The following is a 22,272-nucleotide window of genomic DNA, read 5'->3' on the forward strand; positions in this document are numbered from 1 at the left end:
CCAAGATAGTCTAACACAGTTATTAACTATCAGATGGACATATTGAAGCTTTTAGCATGCTATGGAGCCAGATATTTCCCTAAGGAGAGGGCGGGGAGGAAAACTTGGCTACAAATATTAAAAAACGAAAATTTGCCTGAAATATCACTCCATTATGGATGTTAACCTTTCGTGTGTTCATTTTTAAATAGGATACACTGGCCTAATCCAGCCCCCGAAGTAGACTAAAATAATAAAATGCACATGATGCAGTAGAGCAGTGTGAAGAAGAGAGGTTAACTCAGAACATGGGTTACACAGCTGCTTCTAACCTTTTTGATCCCACAGTTAATGTCATGTGATTTCAATGGTGATGTCCTAGGACCTCGGTCACAAAATCAATGGGCTGTATCTCTTGAAGTTAAATATTTAAGTAATAAATAAGATGATCTGTGGTCTTATTATGTGGATAAAACGTAAATATAAAAATAAATATGTGGTGTTTTTACGTAATATATGCGTTTTGTTTTAGGAATTTGGCAGTAGTTTAAAGATGACAGGACAAGTTTTAAATATCTTAAGAAAGTCTTTATGAATACACAAAAAAACTCACCAGTATTACAAAAAATGTACAAACACATGTTCTCCTCAAATCTAAATGCAGTACTTTGTTAGTAGGCTACTGATAAGCACCATTTATCTGATCAGTGTCACATAGTCAGTTTCCAGAAATCCACCAAGGTTGCATTTGCCTTCTGAGAGACCCAATTTCCAGAGAGCGCAATCCCTGGAGGAGGGGTCAGAGTCAATCCCGATGATGTAAATCTGGCCCACGTCCAACTTCAACACACAGTGTTCAGAATTTTCTTGGAAAGTGCCATTTCACCACACATGTACAAATAAGTGGTGTCAGTTGTCTGACCTGACGCTGTCCTGAGAAGGCAGGGCTATGAACCATCATAGGTGTACTTACTATCAATTATTGACAAATACCTAACCCATTGCTACCGCACCAAGGTTCAGACATCTAATTTTCTGGGCTCGGATCAACTCTGAGCTACAGAGAACTAAATCAATAGCACACAAGTTTTCCCAGACTATCTTCTGGGTCACCAAGTCTTGTCGCCTCCCCTGCTGAGATAAAATAGCGTGCAAACATGCATATTGCTCAGTAAATCAATTCAATAGTACTTGAATAAACTGGATCATGTGTCTATTTGTATATAGCTACATTTGCCACTTAAACATTTGCAAAAACTGTGACGCAATTCAGTTTTATGCACCTGCATTGTGTGGTTGCATTGCTGTGCAAAATAAAATTCTGGCTTCAACAGTTGAACCAGCTGTTAAAAGTTCCTTTAGTGCCTACATGTGATAAGGAGTGTCTCCAGTGCAAGGGCTTTTCTGCTGCCTGCGGACAGCACAGATGGAGTAAGGTTGGGGCTGCAAGGTCATGCCCAGTTTGGGAGTGACAGTGGGGACGGTTCCTGGAGGGAACTGCAGATGAAACCTCTGCAGCAAAGTGGTGAAGAAGAGGAACATCTCCATCCTGGCCAGCTGTTCACCCAGACAGCAACGCTTCCCTGAAGAAGAAAAATCTATAATTTAGACAGACACACACACAGGCCCAACATCTGTCCAATTCATAAAACTGTTTAGAATTACAAGATAGACATTGGGGAATACTACAGATGAGAAAGTGTATTCTGTTTCCTGTGACCTAATCGTTATGTTAGATCAAAATCTGCTGTCTACCCTTTCTGCTCCTGTCCATAATCTTCATCATTTTCAACATCATATTGACATAAAATCCACATGTATGTTTAACACAGTTCATTGACCATATTGGTTTTAGAATCCAGACAATCCCTCTTTTTGTGTAAATATGAAGGATGTATTGATTATAGCTACAGTCTGTGCAGATGTAAAGCAATACAATACGAATGCCACACATTACATTTGATTTAATGTTCAAACTTAATTACTTGTATTGTTTTAATAAATAGTAAGATGTTCTAATGGTAGCATTGCTACAGTGTATAAACAGGCACTACATCTGTTTTCACTTTTCTTTTAAAGCTTTTGTAGGCCTATTTAATATAAGTGGGGGATTAGATTGCAATGAACAAAATACAGTGCGTAAAGCAAGTGAGGGAAATTATTTACATTTTTAAATGTCAATCATGACTCATTAATGACCAGAGCCACAATCATTTGTTTTATGAGTGTTGGAATTTAGCAGAAACATATAAAGACTGACCCATAGAGAAAGGCAGGAAGGCCTCACGCTTCACAAAGTTGCCATTGCTGTCCAGAAACCTCTGGGGTGAGAAAACACCTGGATCAGTCCAGTACTTCTCATCCATGTGCACTGAGTAGAGGTTTGTGATCACCATGGTGCCTTTGGGAATTGTGTACCCGTTGACTTTTGCCTCCTGGGAGGTGGCACGGAAAATACCAAGTGGGACAATGTTGCAGAAGCGAAGGATCTCGTGCAGAACAGCCTCCACATAGGGCATCTTCTGTTTGTCCTCCAGACTGGGTACCCTTCCATTTTCAATCACACTGTCGATCTCCCTGTGCACCCTCTCTATTTATGGTAAAAACAGACACTCTTAGACATGTATTCACACATTACATAACCATTATTTAGATCAGCCCACAAACAGATGTGCATGAAATGTCTCTCTAGGGGTTAGAATAGAAATAAAATCTTCACATGTGTGGAAGATGTTTCTGCTATTACTGACCTTGTATGTCAGGGTAGAGAGTCATGTACAGCATGGCCCAGCGCAGTGTGTTCGTTGTGGTCTCAGTGCCAGCAATAATAAGCTCCCCCACTGAATAGATTAGGTTTTCTTGGGAGAAAGAGGAGCCTGGTTCTCCCTTGTTCTGCTCCAACTCATCTAAATAGGCATCCACATAGTGGCGAGGTGCATGTGGCACTCTACCTTGTGAAAAACCATTTATAACTTCAAGTAAGAAATCATACACCTCAGCAGCATTGCGGAACAGCTTCTGGTGTTTTCCAAAGGGCACATACTCAATACAAGGGAAGGCGTTGTAGAGGAGTGCCCAGCCGCTCACGGCTAGCTCCACGTTCTCGCTGAATATCTCGATCATGTGCTGAAAGTTGCGGTCATCGTAAGTAAAACGCTTTCCAAAAATGATCAGGTTGGTGATGTTGGATACAGCGTTGGTCACCAGGTGTTTGGGGTTGAAGGGCTTTCCCTTGTGTTCGTCAATGGCATCGACAAAGAACATGCACTCCTCTGAGATCTTCCTCTCAAACTGCCTCTGGCCGCTGCCAAAGTAACGGAAAGAGTTGCAAGCCAGTTTACGGTGTTCAATCCAGCCTTTGCCATATTTGCAATTGAGAAGCCCTTTGAAAGGTGGAGACAAAATAAAAAGTTTACTAATTGCATCATGCCAACTGTAATTATTCAGATAGTGTTGCATGAGAATTGGTATGCATTACAATCTTATAATATCATCTTACCGCCCATTTTGGTCATTTTCTGAAACAAAGGAAGCGATGGGCGATCAGCAAACACATCGCCCTGATTGTAAAGGCATTCCCTGATACAGTCATAACCAGTGAGCACCACTGTCAAGATGCCTCCAAGGTCAAGACTGAAAATCTGTAAGGTACACATTGCAAAATTAACAATTTATGTATTTTGTATACTTTACATTTTTTAATGGTTCTGAATGCCCATTTAAGGAATGTGAGATGTTATGATTGAATGCATTTCGCAAAATGTTCCTTGCCTACTCTTTGGCACAATTATCCAAACTGGTTTCCATGAGCCATCTAACAGGAGAATGAGTGAATGAAACTCCTCTGACCCCTTTTTAAGGTTAGCTCTCAACCCACATATCCAGCTCTGCACATTAAGCAAGTTTACAATTAAAAAGCACAACTTGCAATCAAAAGAAAGGCTGTGTTCTCATTATTTATTTATTTTGGGTAGAGTTTTTTTTTTTGGCGTTTTCTCCTCCAAATGTTGCAGACTGCAAAATGTTAGGGCGAGTCTCATTTGTTCGTCTCATAGCTAGTTCCCAATGTGTGTGTGGGTGCATGTGTGTGTCATGGAATACTTTAACGCCTTGTATAAGGTCATGCAGTGCACAGTTTGCAGAGCACTAAGTAAAAAAGCACTGCAGTCCTAAAATGCGCTGTAAGCTGAGTCATTACCTGGCCATGAATTTCACTCTGTTTCTTGAGGAAGACGTGCGGCTCGGTGGCCAAAGACATAATGTTCCCTATCACAGGGATGGGAGATGGACCAGGAGGAAAGCCCGGGGGTCTTCTCTGCTTCATTAGCTGGCGAACCAGTAGTAAGGCGAGGAGGACGACAGCCAGAGAGCCCACACCAAGGAGAGCCTGCGCGCAGGACACCGGCACCAGATAAGGCGATTTAATTGAGACCATCTTCTCAAAAAAAAAAAGTATCTTCCACTGAATGAGCACCTCTGCTGACTTCGGCTTCTCCTCAGAGGAAGTGAAGCACATATGTATCATCTTGCACATTTTCTATCCCCCGCCTCTAAGGCTAAGATTGGCCAGAAAAGTCAGAGTCAACTGTGGGTGAACTTTGTTCTGCTCTTGATCAATACCCCCAATCCTTTTTGGTGGTTAGCCTACATAAGATTAGTTTTTGCAACCTATAGAGGGGGTAACAAGCCATAATAGTCACGAAGTCACACTGCCCTTCATCAACACCCTTATACAAATTATTAAACACTTTGAGGCATAAACGTTGGCTTGTAAACGTGCAGACCAGCGCTGTAATACATCAATATCACTTACACAAGTAATAATTGACATGAACCAATTATGTAAGTATGATTTTAATCAATCACATTACAGCAGTGGAGACTGGGCTGGGGTTGGTTGAATGAATCGATGGGCTCACGACGAGCCACCCATTGTTTGGTAACCGCAGGCGCAGACAGGAGTGCACACACAGTCTGGAAGCAGCTTTCCCAGTAGGGATGAAGTATGCGCCAACACTTTCAGAACACAAACAGATTTTTTGAATTTCCCTGAATGATGCTGCTTTTGGGCTTCTATAAAGAAGCAGGATAAACAATAATAGAACATAAAAGAATATAAGACCATTGTGTAAGAGTACAATAAACATACAATAGCCTACAATAAAAACATAATAAAAGTTTGGCTTGTGAAATGGTTATTGATTGCATTGTGACCCCTGTATTCCACCGGGTCCCCCCTAGATTCCACCGGGTCCGGCCACTCTAGTCAATGGGTTATGGGCCGCGTTAAACTAATTTTGCAGACCCTATCCCTCCATAGTCTTTCAAGTAGGAGGAGAAATGCCAGCGTTCTCCTCCGGTTTGCAGGCACTGTGTAAATTATATAGAATAGTTATGATGATGAATGCATTTTTTTTACCACTAAAATACAGCAACACATCTTTGATTCATGTCGTTTATAACTGGAATATTACAATTATTATTAACTTTGTCTGTACAAAGTAGCATGTCCAGGAAATATGCCCAAATCAACAACAACTGAGAGCCGGCAGGCAAGACGCTCCGCTTCTGAAATGCTTCTGAAACGCGCCCGGTCGGGTAGCCTATGACGCCGGAGGAGGCCGGACCAAAACCGCGGCGAAGCCGTGACGCAACGCAGACGGACCCGGTGGAATCGAGGGGTCCGTCTACACCGCGTTACGGCTGCGCCGCGGCGTGCATAGCCATCACGGCCACTCTAGTCAATGGGTGTTATTCCACCAGACGCGCTGCGGCTCAGAAGCGTCCCAGAAGCGCCTCAGAAGCGTCCCAGAAGCGTCTCGGCGCTGGGCTCCGCTAAAAATACGCGGCTGGTCTATTTTTGCCGCGAGACGCGAGGCTTTGCAAAGCGCCGGGCAGGAAGTGGAACGGCCAGAGCATCCAGTCAATCCCCAAAATAAATTAATTTTGCAGACCCTATCCCTCCGTAGTCTTTCAAGTAGGAGAATAAATGCCAGCGTTCTCCTCCGGTTTACAGGCACTGTGTAAATGATATAGAATAATTATGATGATGAATGCATTTTACCACAAAAATACAGCAACACATGTCATGTCGTCTATAACTGGACTATTACAATTATTATTAACTGTGTCTGTATACAAAGTAGCCTGTCCAAGAAATATGCCCAAATCAACCAAAACTGCAAGCCGGTGTTGTGCCGAATTACCCAACCCCGCCGTGAAATGCACTTGTCACGGGAACGCGCATTTGAAAATGAAACGTTTACACCTTAAAACGATGCTTAAAACGAAAAGTAAACGTCCACGGTTTTTTTTAATGGTAATTTTCAGACTGTGAGTCGTTTAGTGGTAGCTCATAGATTCTTCATTCTTGTGGTTAAACTTTTCGCTCCGTATTTTGATGGCTGGGTTGTCGATTCCTGGATTTTGCATTCGTTCGTCACTTCTTTTTTAGCAATTTTTTTATTTTATTTTGTATTTAATTGTGACGCCCTGTCTGTATAATTGTGCTTTAAAATGTATTGTTTCATTTGACATATTTTCCATATAATAATCAAAATATACGTTTACAAATGTTACATAATCTTTGTCAGCATATTTTTGCATTTTAAAGATTACTCTTTTACCTTTTTGTGTTAATAATTCGGGTCCAAATGAGCTAATGGATTTTTACATCAAACGCTTGAGGGTGGGATTAATAGAATTTTTTTTGAGGGGTGCTTTTTATGGCAGGCCTAGTTGCCACGATATGCACCCCTTGCTATCTTACATAATAAAATGGTCACATATATGACATTTGCTCCATTTATTGGTATATCCTACAACTATACCCTAAAAAATGCTTGAGGGTGGGATTAATAGAAGCATCTTTTTTGGGGGGGGTATATTTCACGGCGGGGCTGCATATTTCGGCACAACAGTTTTGCACAACCCCCTTATGGTTAAAAGTGATCAGGACTACTGAACTAGAAAGATGCTAACTAATGCTGACATGCAAGGAAACAAAACGGAACCCCAACCCTACTTATGATTATTAAATGTTTATTATTAACCCAAAATAAGATCTCAATTATAAATGTTCTTCCCCTATTCCTTTGGCTCAGTTTATCGACCATTTCTCTTTTCAGACAAACTATCAAATGTTCAAAACTGGTGAGCTAGAGATCAAGTAAAAACAAACAAACCAGGAGTGGAAGCCAGGCTAGAGAGAGGGAGACAGATTACCGTGAGCTAAAAGTGTAATGGGCAGAGTCATTTGGGGTCACTGCCCAGGTGCACAGAATCTCCCTGATAATACGACTCCACCCACTAAGGAGAGGCTGTGATGTAAAGAGCTACAGTTCTCCAAAAAAGATGTCTTCATTTCTTAAAATGAGATTTTGAAAACAAGAAAGGGTCATTCTTTGACAATGTCTAAGTGATCTAATAACACGAAGGACTGAACAGGAAACAATGGAACTTATCTTAGATAGCCTTTTTTTTTCAACATGTACACATGTGTTAAATTAATGTATTCGGGAGGATTTTTCTTAAGACACAGGGAAAATATGTTTGTTAATATGTTTGAGAGGTTAGAAACTAATCTGCAAATTCAAAATCTATTTCTGCTTTCTGTGTGATTACCATATGTGTTGCTTTTATAACATTTTCAATAATAGTTTATTTTCGTGTTCAGTCAAGTATTATTTCAGTTTCAACTCTTTATAAAGATTAATATGAAAAAATACGTCTGGTGTTATTTATCTTGTGTGCAAGTGTTCATAAATGAAAGTGCTGGTTAGCATGTTTTTTGTTAGCCCAACAACATTTAAAGAGCATTCAAGACTTGAATGACTCAGCAATTTTACAACTTTAATAGTGATTTTGATGAAATGCAGCGTGGTTGTTTGAGTTCTATTTCATCCTTACTGACCGCCAGAGGCTGTGCTTAGCACTGAATATCTTCTGTCTCGCGCATGCGCAGGTCGAATATTTACAAAGTCACGTGTGACCTCGTATGACCCCGGAAGGCATAAGTTCCGGTGTTGTCAACGAATTCAGTCCTTTTTCATCTTCTCGCTGCACAGGTTACTACTTTATGAGTAGCGACGTGCAGCGCGGGGAGGCAGAGCCTCCCCTGACTGTCATACTCCAATGTAACGGAAAAACAACTAAAGAAAAACTAAATAGTAATAATAATAAAATGTCTCCACTGATCTGATGATCAATGATGTAAGTGTGATTAATGTGATTCCAATCGCTTTTTAAAGTCAAAATCAGCAAATTTGCCGAGCTCCGCTACAACTACAGGTAGCGATGAGAAGTGAGGCAGGGACGAGCTCTGCCTCTCGTAAGCCCACAGTAACTTGCTGGCACTAATTTAGCACGGGCACTTATTTTGTGAGCGCGCTCAAGCCAGTTACTGTGGGGTGAGGTGAGGCACAGATGAGCTCTGCCTCACCTCAGAATGTGTCACCCCACAGAAACTGGCTGGAAAGCGGGCCCTAATACACACTGTGATAGGTGTTAAGGACTAACGTTTATAATAAATACATTTGTGTTGATTTTAAGATATTTTTATACAATCATACATATGGGATCATTTGTATTAAGGTGGATCGGAGGGAGAGGGTGACGAGCATAAATGTCACTTTCCTTTTTTTTTTCAATTACAACTTTGGTCATGAAGAATATGTTTCTCTGTTGTCCACGTTCATAAAGCATAAAACAACAGCATCAGAGCACGGTGCAGTCTCTCGATGAGTCCCTCGTTCTTAGTAAACATCCATGTAGTCCGTTGTATAGAACACTGTCGTTTCCATAGTTTCACCACAGCAGCAGACACAATGACGTCCGCTGGCGCATCATAAACACGTCAGATAGTGAAAGTGCATTCGGATTCTCTAAAGTACCGCAGTCTTTTCTCCTCAGTCCTTTTGAATTCTCCTATCCACTATCCCTTAACCCCGTGACGTTTCACTCAGAAGTCAAGGAATAGGAGATAGGGTTAGAATTTAGGAGCTGATTTTTGGATTATCGGAACGCAACCCGGTTCTCGATACCCATCCCCACCCAACGTGCATTGCGGCTAAACCATCGAATCACCGAGCTGAGGATCTTGCCTACGTCTGTTTCCGGTATTGTTAATGACGGATGTATTTTGTTATACACACATTCCTTCACATTACAATTTTAATTTACATTAAAGTATTTCGTGAGGAATTATAAAATGTTTTTAAATATAACTACGGTTCTAGTTGAAGAGTTTGTAAATTAACATGAACCAAAGCTGTTGCCTGGAAACGCAATCGCACAACGTCACGTTCGTTAATTCCACATCCACACACATGGATTAACATCGATTTAATACATTAATGTAGCCTTTGTTTCTGCTAAAAGAGGTGTCGACCAGCTGGGGCAACAAGAAAATCTGCGAAATTGAGTGTGACTATTAAAATCATTATTATATTAATATTAGGGCCGGGACTTTAACGCGTTAATTAAGATTAATTAATTACACAAAAATTAACGCATTTTAATCGCACTTATTTTTGCACCGCGGAACGTTTCTCACCTGATGAGTTTCAGGGGTACCGATTATACTGGAGCACCAACTAACGTTAATGACTTCAAACAACAACAAACCACAGTGAACAATAGTCAAACATGAACGAACAAGCTGATGAGACCGCTTTGGTTGGCCCCGTGGATGGGACATTTTGTTTTAAAAAACGGACGGATGGAAGCATCGATAAGAGCACGGTTGTTTGCAAATTATGCAAAAAGGAATTTGCATATCACCGCAGCACATCAAGCCTCAAGTATCACCTCAATGCAAAACCTATAGCAGCTAGCGTGGACGTTAGCCCGACTCGGAGTACAAGGACCCACACCCAATTCGCGTTGATCAAACAGTGGCCTATGCAACAGAGAGATTTTATTTTTCATCAGGATATTGGAAGAATAGGAGGGATTGAGGTCAATCACTGGCACTTTTTTATTTTATTTTAAATGGTACAGTACACTTTATGTTGAACTATTTATTATGTTGTTGGTGCAACTTGCACTTTATGTTGAACTGTTTATTGTTTTGGCCAAGGTTATTGAGAGAGTTGGACTGAAATGTATTAGATTTTTTAAATCAACTGTTGGTAAATCAACAAAGTCTGTTATGGCCTCTGAAGCAACAGAGAGATGTTTTCTAATAGTCAGGGTTTCCAATGTTCTGAATGTACTTGAAAGTATTGTGTTATACTTTAAAAAAAAAAGTGTTATAGTTTACAGAAGGTCTACCTACCTATACACAAGTTATTGAGCCGTTTCCGCTCTACATCCTGAACTCCTCCCTTCGATGCAATGCACTTCCGTTTTGGCGGACTGGGTTTGTTTTGCTAGCTAGCTCCGTTGTGCCGACAAAGCACTGATATCGCAGAGACAAAGAGGATATAACAATTACAACATGAAGAAAAGTGGTTCGGGAACTACGTGTGCGGTAGTTGGTTGCAATCACTCGAGAAAGCACCTGAACGAGTGGTTAGATAGAGAGTGCTACGACCACAAACCAGCACCCAGCACCCAGCCATGTTGTTCATTAAATACAGATAAACACAACAAATACTGCATGCATTGTATTTTTTAATATTATATATGAATATTTTCATAGTGATGTAATTGTGTGGGCTGCTTTTATATTTTAATTTGTAATACCTGTTAGGATTAAACATGTGATCTTGTTGAAGCCATTTCTTTAGTTTCCTCTCAACAATTAATTAATTCAGTGTTATTTATGTACAGTATGAGCTTAATATGAATGATGAACTGTGTTAAAAGAAATTGTAGCACTCTAAGGAACATATGAAATGCAATAATGCAATAACAGTGCAATAATGAAATTAAATTACATCAAACTTTATTTTCACTCAAACAGTACAGGCACATATGATATATTGCACAGCATAAAGAGATCATGTAAATTGTGCATTATGTAAACAACAGACAACTGTTGGCTCCTGTGGGCATGACCTAAATAAGGCAGTTTATTTTGGTTTTATGCTGGGCCACGTCTGTTTGTAGATGTAGGTGCATTAATAAACAAGGCAAATCAGGCTGTGTCTCAACGCCGTGTATTCACATTAAGCAGGTAATCATACAACTGGGGCAGAGTCACGTGAGGCAGATATATCTATAACACAGGCACAATACGTCCACAGGGTGGAGCTGCAACCTAGCCTAAACCATTCTGTAACATCTCCCTTCCTTTTGTTAAGTAACAACACAGGATCAATACTGCCATTAACGGTTGACCTTTAAACAGAACATTAATCAAATGATTTCAACAACAAATAGTGCACCTAGCAAAGACACTTCAATAATAGCTGGATCAGAACACATCAGCAATAAACTCAGAACAATCAATCACATTTGTTTTACAATCTCTCCACTTCCTTTTTTTTTTCTTTTTTTTAAATCTTTATCGTCCATGTGTGTTTGAGTGCGCACAGTCCAAGTGTGTGTGTGTGAGTGCGTGTGTGTGTCCTAGAGGTCAAGTCTGTCAGGAGGTCTAATCAGCCGTCCGCTCCGGGAGAAGGCCCGGCCCTGTAACTCACGGCATGGTGTACCCCCAGTCTGCGGGGAAGACCGCGACGACCTCGGGGGTGATGGCCTTGGAGACTCCTCGGGGACGCAGACGACCTCTCTGGCGCTCCCCCCACTCGCAGGCTGCTCCGGGGCCGATTCTGGGAGAACTGACGGCTGGAGAAGGGCCGCCTCTGCTGGTCGAAGATCAACCCTGTTGCGCCGATACGTGGTCCCCTCCACACCGACCAGATAGGACCGGAGTCCCAACTGCTGAAGGCACACACCTCTCCTCCATCGGCCCGTCCTGTCTCCTGGGAGCGGCTTCATCCGTATGGGCTGGCCGACGTTCAGCTCCGGCAGATCCTTGGCAGATCTGTCATATGTCAGCTTTGCTGCTTGATGTTTCACTTTCAGCTTGTCAGGAACACCCGTGACGACCTGAGGCACCAGTAGCTGGTCGGCCACAGGGAGAAGGGTTCTCAGTCTCCGCGACATAAGCCGCTGTGCTGGGCTGCAATGCATACCCTCAGTGGGCGTATTTCTCCAATGCAATATGGCCCTCCAGGGGTCCTCTTTGGCACGGTCTGCCCTTCTGCACAGGCTCTTTACAATTTTCACTGCTGACTCCGCTTTGCCATTAGCCTTTGGGTGCCTCGGTGAGGACATGATATGCTCAAAACCCCACTCTCTCGCAAACGCCCGGAACTCTCCACCGGCAAACTGGCCTCCACCATCAGAAATGGCCCTGTCTGGGACACCGTAGCGTGCAAACTGTGCCTTGCATCTACGGATCGTGGTGTCCGCTGATAGGTCAGGGAGCAGGTCGATCTCCCAAAAGTCAGAATAATGGTCCACCACGAGCAAGAAGTTCTGTGCTGCGTAGCTGTACAGATCCATGCTTACTAGCTGCCAGGGACGTGTGGGGAGCGGGTGTGACATCATAGTCTCTTTCTGTTGTTCGTGTGCATACTCATTGCACACAGAGCACTTTTGCACATAATCCTTGACTTCCCCTTGCATACCGGGCCAGTAAAGTGTATCACGGGCCTGCCTGTAGCACGCCTCGCCCCCCACGTGGTTGTAGTGGATCCGTCTCAGCATTTCCGGGCGCATAGCTTTTGGAATGATGACGCGCTGACTCCTGAAGAGCACGCCATCCTGTGCACTTATCTCATCTCTGACGGCCCAGTAGTCCCTGACGGCTACAGGGGTCTCCTCTTTGTGTCCTGGCCATCCCTCCAGCACGACAGACTTAAGTGTTTGAAGACACACATCCTCCTCAGTGTGTGTCCGAATCTGTGCCAGGCGTTGGCTGCTGACATTTAAATAGTCTGCCTGCTGAATGGCCGCCGTGTCACACTGCTCCTGCTGCATGCTGCAGACCATTTCACGTTGGTACAGTGTGTCTGTTCTCTGTGGCGGGGTGGTGGCTCTGCTGAGCGTGTCACTTATGTACATCTCAGGGCCTGGCTTGTATACCACCGCAAGGCAGTAATTCTGAAGTGTGAGGAGCATGCTCTGAAGGCGCTTTGGCGCACTGAGGAGGGGCTTGGTGAAGATGGACACCAGCGGGCGGTGGTCGGTCTCTGCAGTCACATCACCCCTCCCATATAGATAGTAGTGGAAGCGTTGGCAGGCGAATACGATGCTCAGGCACTCCTTTTCAATCTGTGCATAATTTTGCTCTGTTTGGGTCAATGCCCGGGAGGCGAATGCGACAGGCTGTCCCCCTTGAAGCAAGCAGCAGCCCAGACCCGCCTGACTGGAGTCGCTCTGTACGGTGACTGGCTTGCGGACGTCATAGTACCTTAGGACTGGCACCGCCGTGACCAGTGCCTTGATTTCCTTCATGGCGGCATCATGTTTGGGCAGCCAGTGCCACATCACATCCTTGTCCAGCAGTCTCCTCAGCGGCTCACATACCGCTGACAAGCGTGGCATGAATCTGGACAGATAGTTCACAAATCCGACACACCGCTGGACCCCTTTTGCGTCTGTGGGGTTTGGCATGTCCAGCACCGCCCTGACTTTGTCAGGGTCAGCTTTGAGGCCCTCCGCGGACAGTATGTGGCCGTGGAAGCGGACCTCCTTCACTCGGAACTGCAGCTTTTTCAGGCCCAGTCTCAGCTTTACTTCCCTGCATCTGTCCATCAGAGCGATGAGGTTTGTGTCATGGTCGCGATTGGCCTCATCCTCTGTGTCCCCACAGCCGACTACAAGGATGTCATCAGCTATGGGCTCAATCCCTGTCAAGCCAGCCAGCAGCTCATGCTGCTTCCTTTGATACAGCTCCGGGGCAACTGACACACCGAAAGGAAGTTTCAGCCAGCGTTTCCTACCCCACGGTGTCCAGAATGTTGTCATCAGGCTGCTTTCTTCATCCAAGCGGCACTGCAGGAATGCATCACGTGCATCCACCAGGGTGAATATACGTGCCTTTGGCAGCTTATACAACACGTCATCTAAAGTGGGCATAAGGTAGTGGGACCGTTTCAGAGCACGGTTGAGATGCTTCGGGTCAATGCATAGTCTCAATTTGTCTGGCTTTTTCACTATGACTAGATTGCTAATCCAGTCCGTGGGTTGAGTGACTGTGGTCAAGTGTCCCTCCTCTTCATATCGATCAAGCTGAGCCTTAACAGCTGCCTTGAGGGCCACTGGAACGTTCCTGGGAGCACACTGCACCGGTGTCACAGTGCTGTCCAGCTCAAAGTGAATATCACCAGGCAGAGACTCAACAGGGCTGGTGAACACGTCGTGGTAGGTGCTGACAAGACACTCCTTGGTCAGGTCTCCCTTCCTGCAGTGCTCCACCTTATTCAGCTCCTCAGGAATGGTGAAGCGTATCAGACCAAGTCTCTCACATGTCTCACCCGAAAGCAAGGGCCTCTGGCCAGTATGCACGATCTCAAAGTCCAGTCTGTGCGTCTTACCCCTAATGATGCATTGTGTGCTGTACACACCTAATGAGCTCATCCACTCACTGTTGTATAGTTTTAATCTGGTGAGACTCTTCAGAAGAGGCGTTCTAGATGCCAGTCTCGTCTTGTCCTTGATGCTCATCACATTGCAAGTGGCTCCAGAGTCGAGCTGGCACCTCTGAACCCCACTTTGCAGTGGCAGGTTGACAAACCACTTTTTACCTTGAGTGTTCACAGCCCCCACGCTCTCCGCTGTGTACACGTCTCTCTCATCGCTGTCCTCCAGTTCCCCTGGCAACGGGTCATCCACAGCATTCAACTGGCGTGCCTGCTGGCCTCTTTTCATGCATACTTTTGCAAAATGGTTAGCAGTGCCACACGAGCGGCACGATTTACCAAAAGCAGGGCACAGGTCCCGCCCACGCTTGTGCCGTGTGCCACAGTACTTGCATTCGCCAGCGTCTCTCATGCTCTGTGGTTGTGCAGATGTGTTGGTGGACTCGGATGGCCTGCTGGCAGACCTCCGTCCATATCGCTGTCCTTGTGTGGCATTAACGCTGTCTCCAGGTCCAGAGCTGCCCAGTGACATGGTTTTTAACTTGCTGTCCATGACCTCGGCTGCACGGCAAATTTTAATGGCCTCGTCCAATTTAAGGTCCTTTTCCCTTAGTAAACGACGTCTAGCACCCTCGTCAGTTATCCCGAGAACAAGCCTGTCCCTTATGAGTTCATCTTTTAAAGCTCCATATTCACAAGAGGCAGCCTTTTCCCTCAGCCTGGTAGCAAACGCATCCAAGAGCTCTCCATCCTCTTGTTTAAGGTTGCCAAAAACGTACCTCTCAAAGATTACGTTCTTTGCGGGCGTGAAGTATTGCTCCAGTGCCACCAGTATATCACCCGCATCCTTTTGTTGGTCCGCGGTGAGTCCCAGGTTGTGTTTGTAAACATGGCGGCAGTCGTTCCCCATTAGCCTCCTTAGCGCAGCTGCTTGTACCGGCTTTTCTTTCTCGCTGAGCCCGGTCGCAAGCAGATAATCCTCAAATTCTGCTCGAAAGCTCACCCAGTTGCCGTGGATGTCCCCCGCCATCTTCATAGGCTCCGGAGGTGGGATGCTGGATGCCATTGTTCCAACGTGACGCTAATGCTAACAGGCTAACTGAAACTGCTAAACCTCACCAAAACAAATAAATGCACGCCGTCTCAGCGACGGATAGTAGCATGCAATCCACAGCTGGGTCCTATTTGAACTTCTGACACCATGTTTGTAGATGTAGGTGCATTAATAAACAAGGCAAATCAGGCTGTGTCTCAACGCCGTGTATTCACATTAAGCAGGTAATCATACAACTGGGGCAGAGTCACGTGAGGCAGATATATCTATAACACAGGCACAATACGTCCACAGGGTGGAGCTGCAACCTAGCCTAAACCATTCTGTAACAACGTCGTCATGTTATCCTCCCAGTTTTGCACTGAATTCGGGTGGGGGAGAGTAACGCCATCTCCAGTCAAAGAAGTAGAATCGTGTTCCCAAGCTAGCATCACTGTTAGCATCGAAATCGCTGTGTTTACACCAGTGCCCGTCTGACTGTTTACATCGGTTTACACCGACAGACGCTGTGCAAAAGACTTCCGGCGGAAATGAAGTGCATTTGTGTAGTGTCATGGCGCTACCCGTGTTTTGGCGCGTAAACTTGTCTATAGGCTACCTGAATCTCTGAAATGTACTATATTCCTAAATATGCTATTGCTACACTTTATGGCAAAAATGGCACTTTTCTGTTGGTCTTGGTTAAGGACCACCTTGAAAAAAATAAACAATGTTTTGTCGCTTAATCTTATGTATTCAGTCATTATTCAATGGTATACTAAAATCCATGTGAAAAAAATTGCTTCTCACTGTTCTCAGGTCAAATATTTATATGTGATTAAAAATGCGATTAATTGCGATTAATTAATTACAAAGCCTCTAATTAATTAGATTAATTTTTTTAATCGAGTGCCGGCCCTAATTAATATTGACAATAACAACCGACCGTCGGAGTAGCATTTGCTTGGTATTTCCGGGTATATCTCGACTGGTTGGGCCATGTGTCACACTCCTAGGTTTATGTCACGGTTTTAGTGTTGTCTGTCTGGTTATGGGTTTTGTAAGTCTGTTCATTCGGTGTTTTGTCTTCCTCCTTGTGTTTTGTCTGGTCCTCCTCCCTGTCGTTAGTTTCCCTGGTGTGTCTGATTGTCTCATTGTGTTCACCTGTTGCCCTTGTGTTTCTCCCTCCCCTGCCCAGCTGGGTCTTGTCCTGTGATTACCCTTCTGTGTATTTAGCCTTCCCCTGTGTTCCATGTCGGTTCATTGTTTCCCCTCCATGTTATTCCACGGTCTGTGTTCCTTGTGCTGCTCGTTTGTTTTGGATATTTTGGATACTGCCTTTTTTGCCACAGCTTTTATTATTTAATAAAGCTCGCTTTTCGTTAAATTCTGCATTTGAGTCCTACCTGCTTCCCCCAATCATAACACCATGTTAACAATACCGTGTAACTGTCACGTTTGAAGGGACGAAATCTTGACATCTTCACGTCTCCCAGCATGGTAAATCGTCACATGTTCACGTCTTGCCGTGATACCGGGTTGGACACATTAATAGATTGTTAAATTTTATGAAGCCCTGAGACAGTTTCGTGAATATTTTTGTGTTTAGCCCCCAGGGAGGGGGCATGGCGCTTAACAGGTTGGAGGTTAAAGGTTAAGTCTGGCACCACATTCCAAAAATGGTCATTATGAGATTTTTCAAGCTTGTTGGCTAAAACCTAAATAATCCAGACAATTTTAAGAACTGTGCTTGGATGTTCTAAAAAAGGATTATCAAGTTTCCAAAAATACGCGAGGTGGTAGTTTTTCAGTAAAAGTAGTCGCCAAAATATTTGCCACAATCTTTTTTCTCACTTTACATCCATTCATTATTTCTCCCTTTTTTTTCCCCCTCCAAATGTTTTTATTTATAAGGTTTGTGAATGGAAGTGGGGAATGGATAGATAAGAGCTTGTAAATGTTTAAACTAGGTAAATATAACATCATTAATGGGGTTTTAAGCTATAAACAATGTGCACTTTTCTAAAACCTTGCTCTCCACTTTGCTGTGTGATTAGTTCATCATGACTGGCTCCTCATTAGATATGAAGTTGTTTATCCAGCCGTTCCTTCCTGCTGAGGCAGCTGGTTGCCTTTTTTTCTTGGATGCCTCAAATGGCCTCTACAGACCTCTCCCAATCATTCAGATACCTAATGAGGACATTCTTGCAAATTACTTCTTTGCTTCCTGCCAGCTCCACGGACTCAAAAGCTATTCTGGAAGCGTTAAACACATCTGTCAAATGTAATCAAATAAACATGTTCTCACTGTTGCGTTATCTTGTCAGTGGTTGAATTAATCAAAACACCAGCGACACGAGTGTCCAGGTGGTTAAAGCGGTATAGATTCGGAAAGAGAAAATCAAAGTTATTTTTGAATTATTTTTGACTAACCTCAACTGCGATAACTAGGCAATTTACACATTTGATCTTGAAATCAACAGCAACCGGTTTAAGAGATGTGAAAGATATACAGGTGTGACATGAGGAGGCAAAAGACAGCAAACATCAAAATACGTAAGAGGAAAAACATAACATAAATGTTATTAATGAAGAGATTTATCCCATGTTGAAACAGCCTTATAATGTGATTGATATGATGTGTATACACATTATAAATATTATCAAGTCAGGTAAGGTGTTGCATTTCACTTTTACTTCTTGACCCCCAACTTGCAGAGCCTTAAACAAATAGAGACGCAGCTCTGCGAGCCCACCGCCTGCAGGGATAGCTATCGGAGACTCATGCATCTAGACATGCTGACCCAGGAATGTCCCAGTATTTCGGGGTCTTGCTGCATCAGCAGTAATGCAGTCATTGTACCGGACTGTTGTGGTGAAGAGGTAGAATGTGAGGCAGAGTTTTCAATTTACCAGTTTTTCTACAATCCAACCCTCACCCCTCCTGAGCTTTGAGTGTGACTGAAAAACTGAGACTCTAAAATAAAGCCTAATTTACATCCAGTTACAACGACTAGCCTTCACACATGTGGCTAAAATTACTTTCCTCTGTAGGGTGGCTGGGCTCAGAGACAGGGTCAAGAGTTCAGACAGGTGGTAGGAGACCCCAGGGCAGACCCAGGTCAGACAGGAGAGAGTATCTCATCCGTCTGGGGAATGCCTGGGGTTCCAAAACAAAACATTGGTGGGGAAAGGGACATCTGGACTACATTGATCAGCCTGCTGCAACCGAGACGCAAGCTTGTATAGGTTATAGAACATTTCACAGTTGTAAACACAAACAGCTAAGGTGTCCCAGTGTATTTCCTGTTCAGTGTATGTGAATGACATCAGCTGACAGGAAGTAGTCATGGACCCAAGATGTTGTCTAGCAGAGAAATTAATCTTGATATTTTGGAGTTTGGCCATTGTAGGGACTTAAAATCACGATATCTTGGCTCTGCCTGAATCAATTCCAAGACTTCAATTTTTTTTATCTCAGTTTCAAGTAAATAGAATATTTGAAAGCAGTGGCGAGCCGTCAGGGCCTTCTAGGCCCTCTCTGAGGGCCTAAGATATTATACAAAATAATATTTAAAAACATTAAAAAAACAACATTTTGTAATATATTTAAAAAATATATATTTTTAGTTATATTTTTCATTATTTTTAACAAAATAACTACATCTGCCTATTTCTGTTTGAATGTAAAGGGTTAAATGAAAGAAGCTCGTCTCTGCGAGTTACTGTGAAGACGGGAGAGCTTGGTGGTCCTGCTGTAAATTCACAGAGGGCCCGCTATAGTAACTGAACGAGAGAGTAATGTCAAATTACAGTACAATTGACCAATCATATCTTCCCTCTAAATGGGTGGGTTTTATAATCAAGGACTTTACAACAAGTTCCACCTGCTGTGAAGCTTTGTCTTGTTTCCATAGCAACAACAACTTCCTGTCAACAGCGTAAACCCGCCTTCAAAATAAAAGCATGCCAAATTACACTTAAGACATACAACTGCAACGAAAGTAACAAACACAGTGCAATATCCTTTTCAATTACAAAGAACACAAATTGGGTTATTTACAGGTGTTGTTTTGTGTGGTAGAGGGTCGCTTTCATTGATGCGTTTTGCACCCTGGGCCGTTGTTTTGATATAGAGAGGCGAAGTCCCTCCCTTTCTGGTGGACCTCCATGGGACCTTATTTCGGAAAAATTATGTATTGAAGTCAATGGCGAGAGAAAAGTTATCTTTCGATCCCGTTTGAATTGATCCACGAATTACACATATGATGTTTGTCAATTCAAAAGATAATTTTGCAAGTTTAAAAAAAAATGTTTTGCCGTAACACTGTGAAGTAAGACTTTTTTATGTGAAACCGCTCAATTAACTACATCTCTGGTATCGCACAACAACACACGTCACCTAGAATCTAGATGGCCGTCACTACTGTCTTGCCAGCAAAGGGATTAACTACCCACAATCACCACAATGAAACACGTCCAGAACAATGTCATGCAAAGCTGCCTGCCTGCCTTCCTTCCTTCGATTCTCCCTGAACTGCCTGATCTTTTTAATGTTCAATGTTAACCATGAAGTTAAAGATTGCCGATGCTAATGTAGCTTTAGCATTCCTCCCCCGGGGGCATCCGGGCTTAAACGGTGTATTATAGAATGATCACACCGGTGTGACAATACTCTTCAAAGGGTTCACGAAATACGACTCTTACTGTTTAACATTTTGGGTTAGGCTATACTTAATGTTACTTCATGTTAAGGCTAATAAAAAAGAAAAGGCTAAGGCTGTAATGCTAACTAACGTGCTTGCTACTAGCTAGGTAGCTAACTTGATCCAGGCACTCCTGGTCCTTTCATCAGGCGGGAAGCGAAAGAACGAGCAAGACCCATTGCTGGTATGATTACAACCTGGTACTAAGCACACAGGCATCGTGTTAAAGTTATCTTATTTGAGCTATCTCTTATATTTAGTGGAGGAAAACATTTTGACAGTTATGACATCACTTAAGCGACTCTTGGATTTGTAGTCTTTCTAGTTGCATATTTTTCATAGTACATATCATAGTAGCAAGGAGACGTATTGTGTGAAGAGAAATTGAAGATGTTGTTTAATTGTTGATATATTTATGATCCACGTCAAGTATTCAGTTTCGGCGGCATTTCTTCGCGTTTTTTCAAAGGTCTTCTCATCAGGGCTCTATAAATAAAGAACTACGGCAGATCTGTAATATGTAATGCAGCCGAACCTTGTATTACAATGCCGTTATGTGATGACTTTCAAAGAGAAAAGCAAGAACACTCGGAATTAAGTATTATTTTAAAAAAAATTCCGGATTTCATATCATATAAACACCAAATCCCAACATGCATTGCGGCTAAAACATCCAATCAGCGGGCTTAAACCATAGCTGTGGATCTTGGGTAGTCGCTGGAAATGCCTACGTCTGTTTCCGGTTATTTTTATTTTGAAATTCAGTTCAGCAATTCAGCAATTCAATTTCCTGACGGACGCCAAAAAAGCCCGAGATTATGGAATTAAACCAATAAATAAAAGCAAGGATAATTGTTTGTTATTTGTGAGTTAATAACAGTGTGTTATTTTGAAAAGAATAACAAATTAGAAGGAAAAAAAGATTTAAAAAATACAGATTTCAGTATTCTGAGGCTCTGAGCCCCATTTATTTCCCTCACAGACGGCAACAAAAGTCAGAAATTATACGATTTAAAATAAAAGCAATAATTGTGGCTTGATATTGAGTAAGAACATGATTTTATGAACCACACCGCTTCCGGTCTTCCACGACCCGACCTGAGAAAAAGACGTGCTGCAGGCACGAAACACATTACCAGTAGAAATACATTGCTTTTAAAATCGTTAAAAAGTTGGTGAACACGAATCAATAGATAAAAAATTGCATTGGTTAACACGAAATGCCATGAGACTGGGTTGGCAAATAAGATAAGATAAGATAAGATGGTACTTTATTGATCCCAATTTGGGAAACAGCAGAATAAGGGACAAGGCAAATTACAATAAATTAGAAAAAAGCATGAAAAATAAAGAAAATAAAGAAATTAAAATATATATGTTGGATTTGACAGGATATTATATATATCTAATATATATATACATAAATATAAGGCAATATACATGTTGAGTTTGGCAGGATATTATATCTAATATATATATATATATATATATATATATACATAAATATAAGGCAATATACATGTTGAGTTTGGCAGGATATTATATCATATATATATATATATATATACAGGACTGTCTCAGAAAATTAGAATATTGTGATAAAGTTCTTTATTTTCTGTAATGCAATTAAAAAAACAAAAATGTCATATATTCCGGATTCATTACAAATCAACTGAAATATTGCAAGCCTTTTATTATTTTAATATTGCTGATTATGGCATACAGCTTAAGAAAACTCAAATATCCTATCTCTAAATATTAGAATATCATGAAAAAGTATACTAGTAGGGTGTTCAACGAATCACTTGAATCGTCTAATTAACTCGAAACACCTGCAAGGGTTTCCTGAGCCTTGAAAAACACTCAGCTTGGTTCAGTAAACTAAATCACAAGTATGGGGAAGACTGCTGATCTGACTGCTGTCCAGAGGACCGTCATTGACACCCTCCATCAGGAGGGTAAGACACAAAAAGAAATTTCTCAAAGAGCAAGCTGTTCACAGAGTGCAGTTTCAAAGCAC

The 22,272-nt window shown here is 42.6% G+C and overlaps 1 protein-coding gene across 1 annotated transcript; it reads right to left on the reverse strand.

Moving 5' to 3' along the window:
• Positions 1-545: 545 nt before the first annotated feature.
• cyp2r1 (cytochrome P450, family 2, subfamily R, polypeptide 1) lies at positions 546-4,614 on the reverse strand. The gene is made up of 5 exons (XM_079666284.1): positions 4,178-4,614; positions 3,479-3,620; positions 2,730-3,362; positions 2,240-2,569; positions 546-1,562 (listed from the first exon to the last, which is right to left on the reverse strand). Exons 1-5 carry the CDS (start codon positions 4,511-4,513, stop codon positions 1,345-1,347), a joined length of 1,659 nt encoding a protein of 552 aa, XP_079522410.1. The 5' UTR covers positions 4,514-4,614; the 3' UTR covers positions 546-1,344.
• Positions 4,615-22,272: the final 17,658 nt, after the last annotated feature.

The sequence above is a fragment of the Notothenia rossii genome (genome assembly GCF_949606895.1).
Source record: "Notothenia rossii genome assembly, chromosome: 2".
Classification (NCBI taxonomy): Eukaryota; Metazoa; Chordata; class Actinopteri; order Perciformes; family Nototheniidae; genus Notothenia; species Notothenia rossii.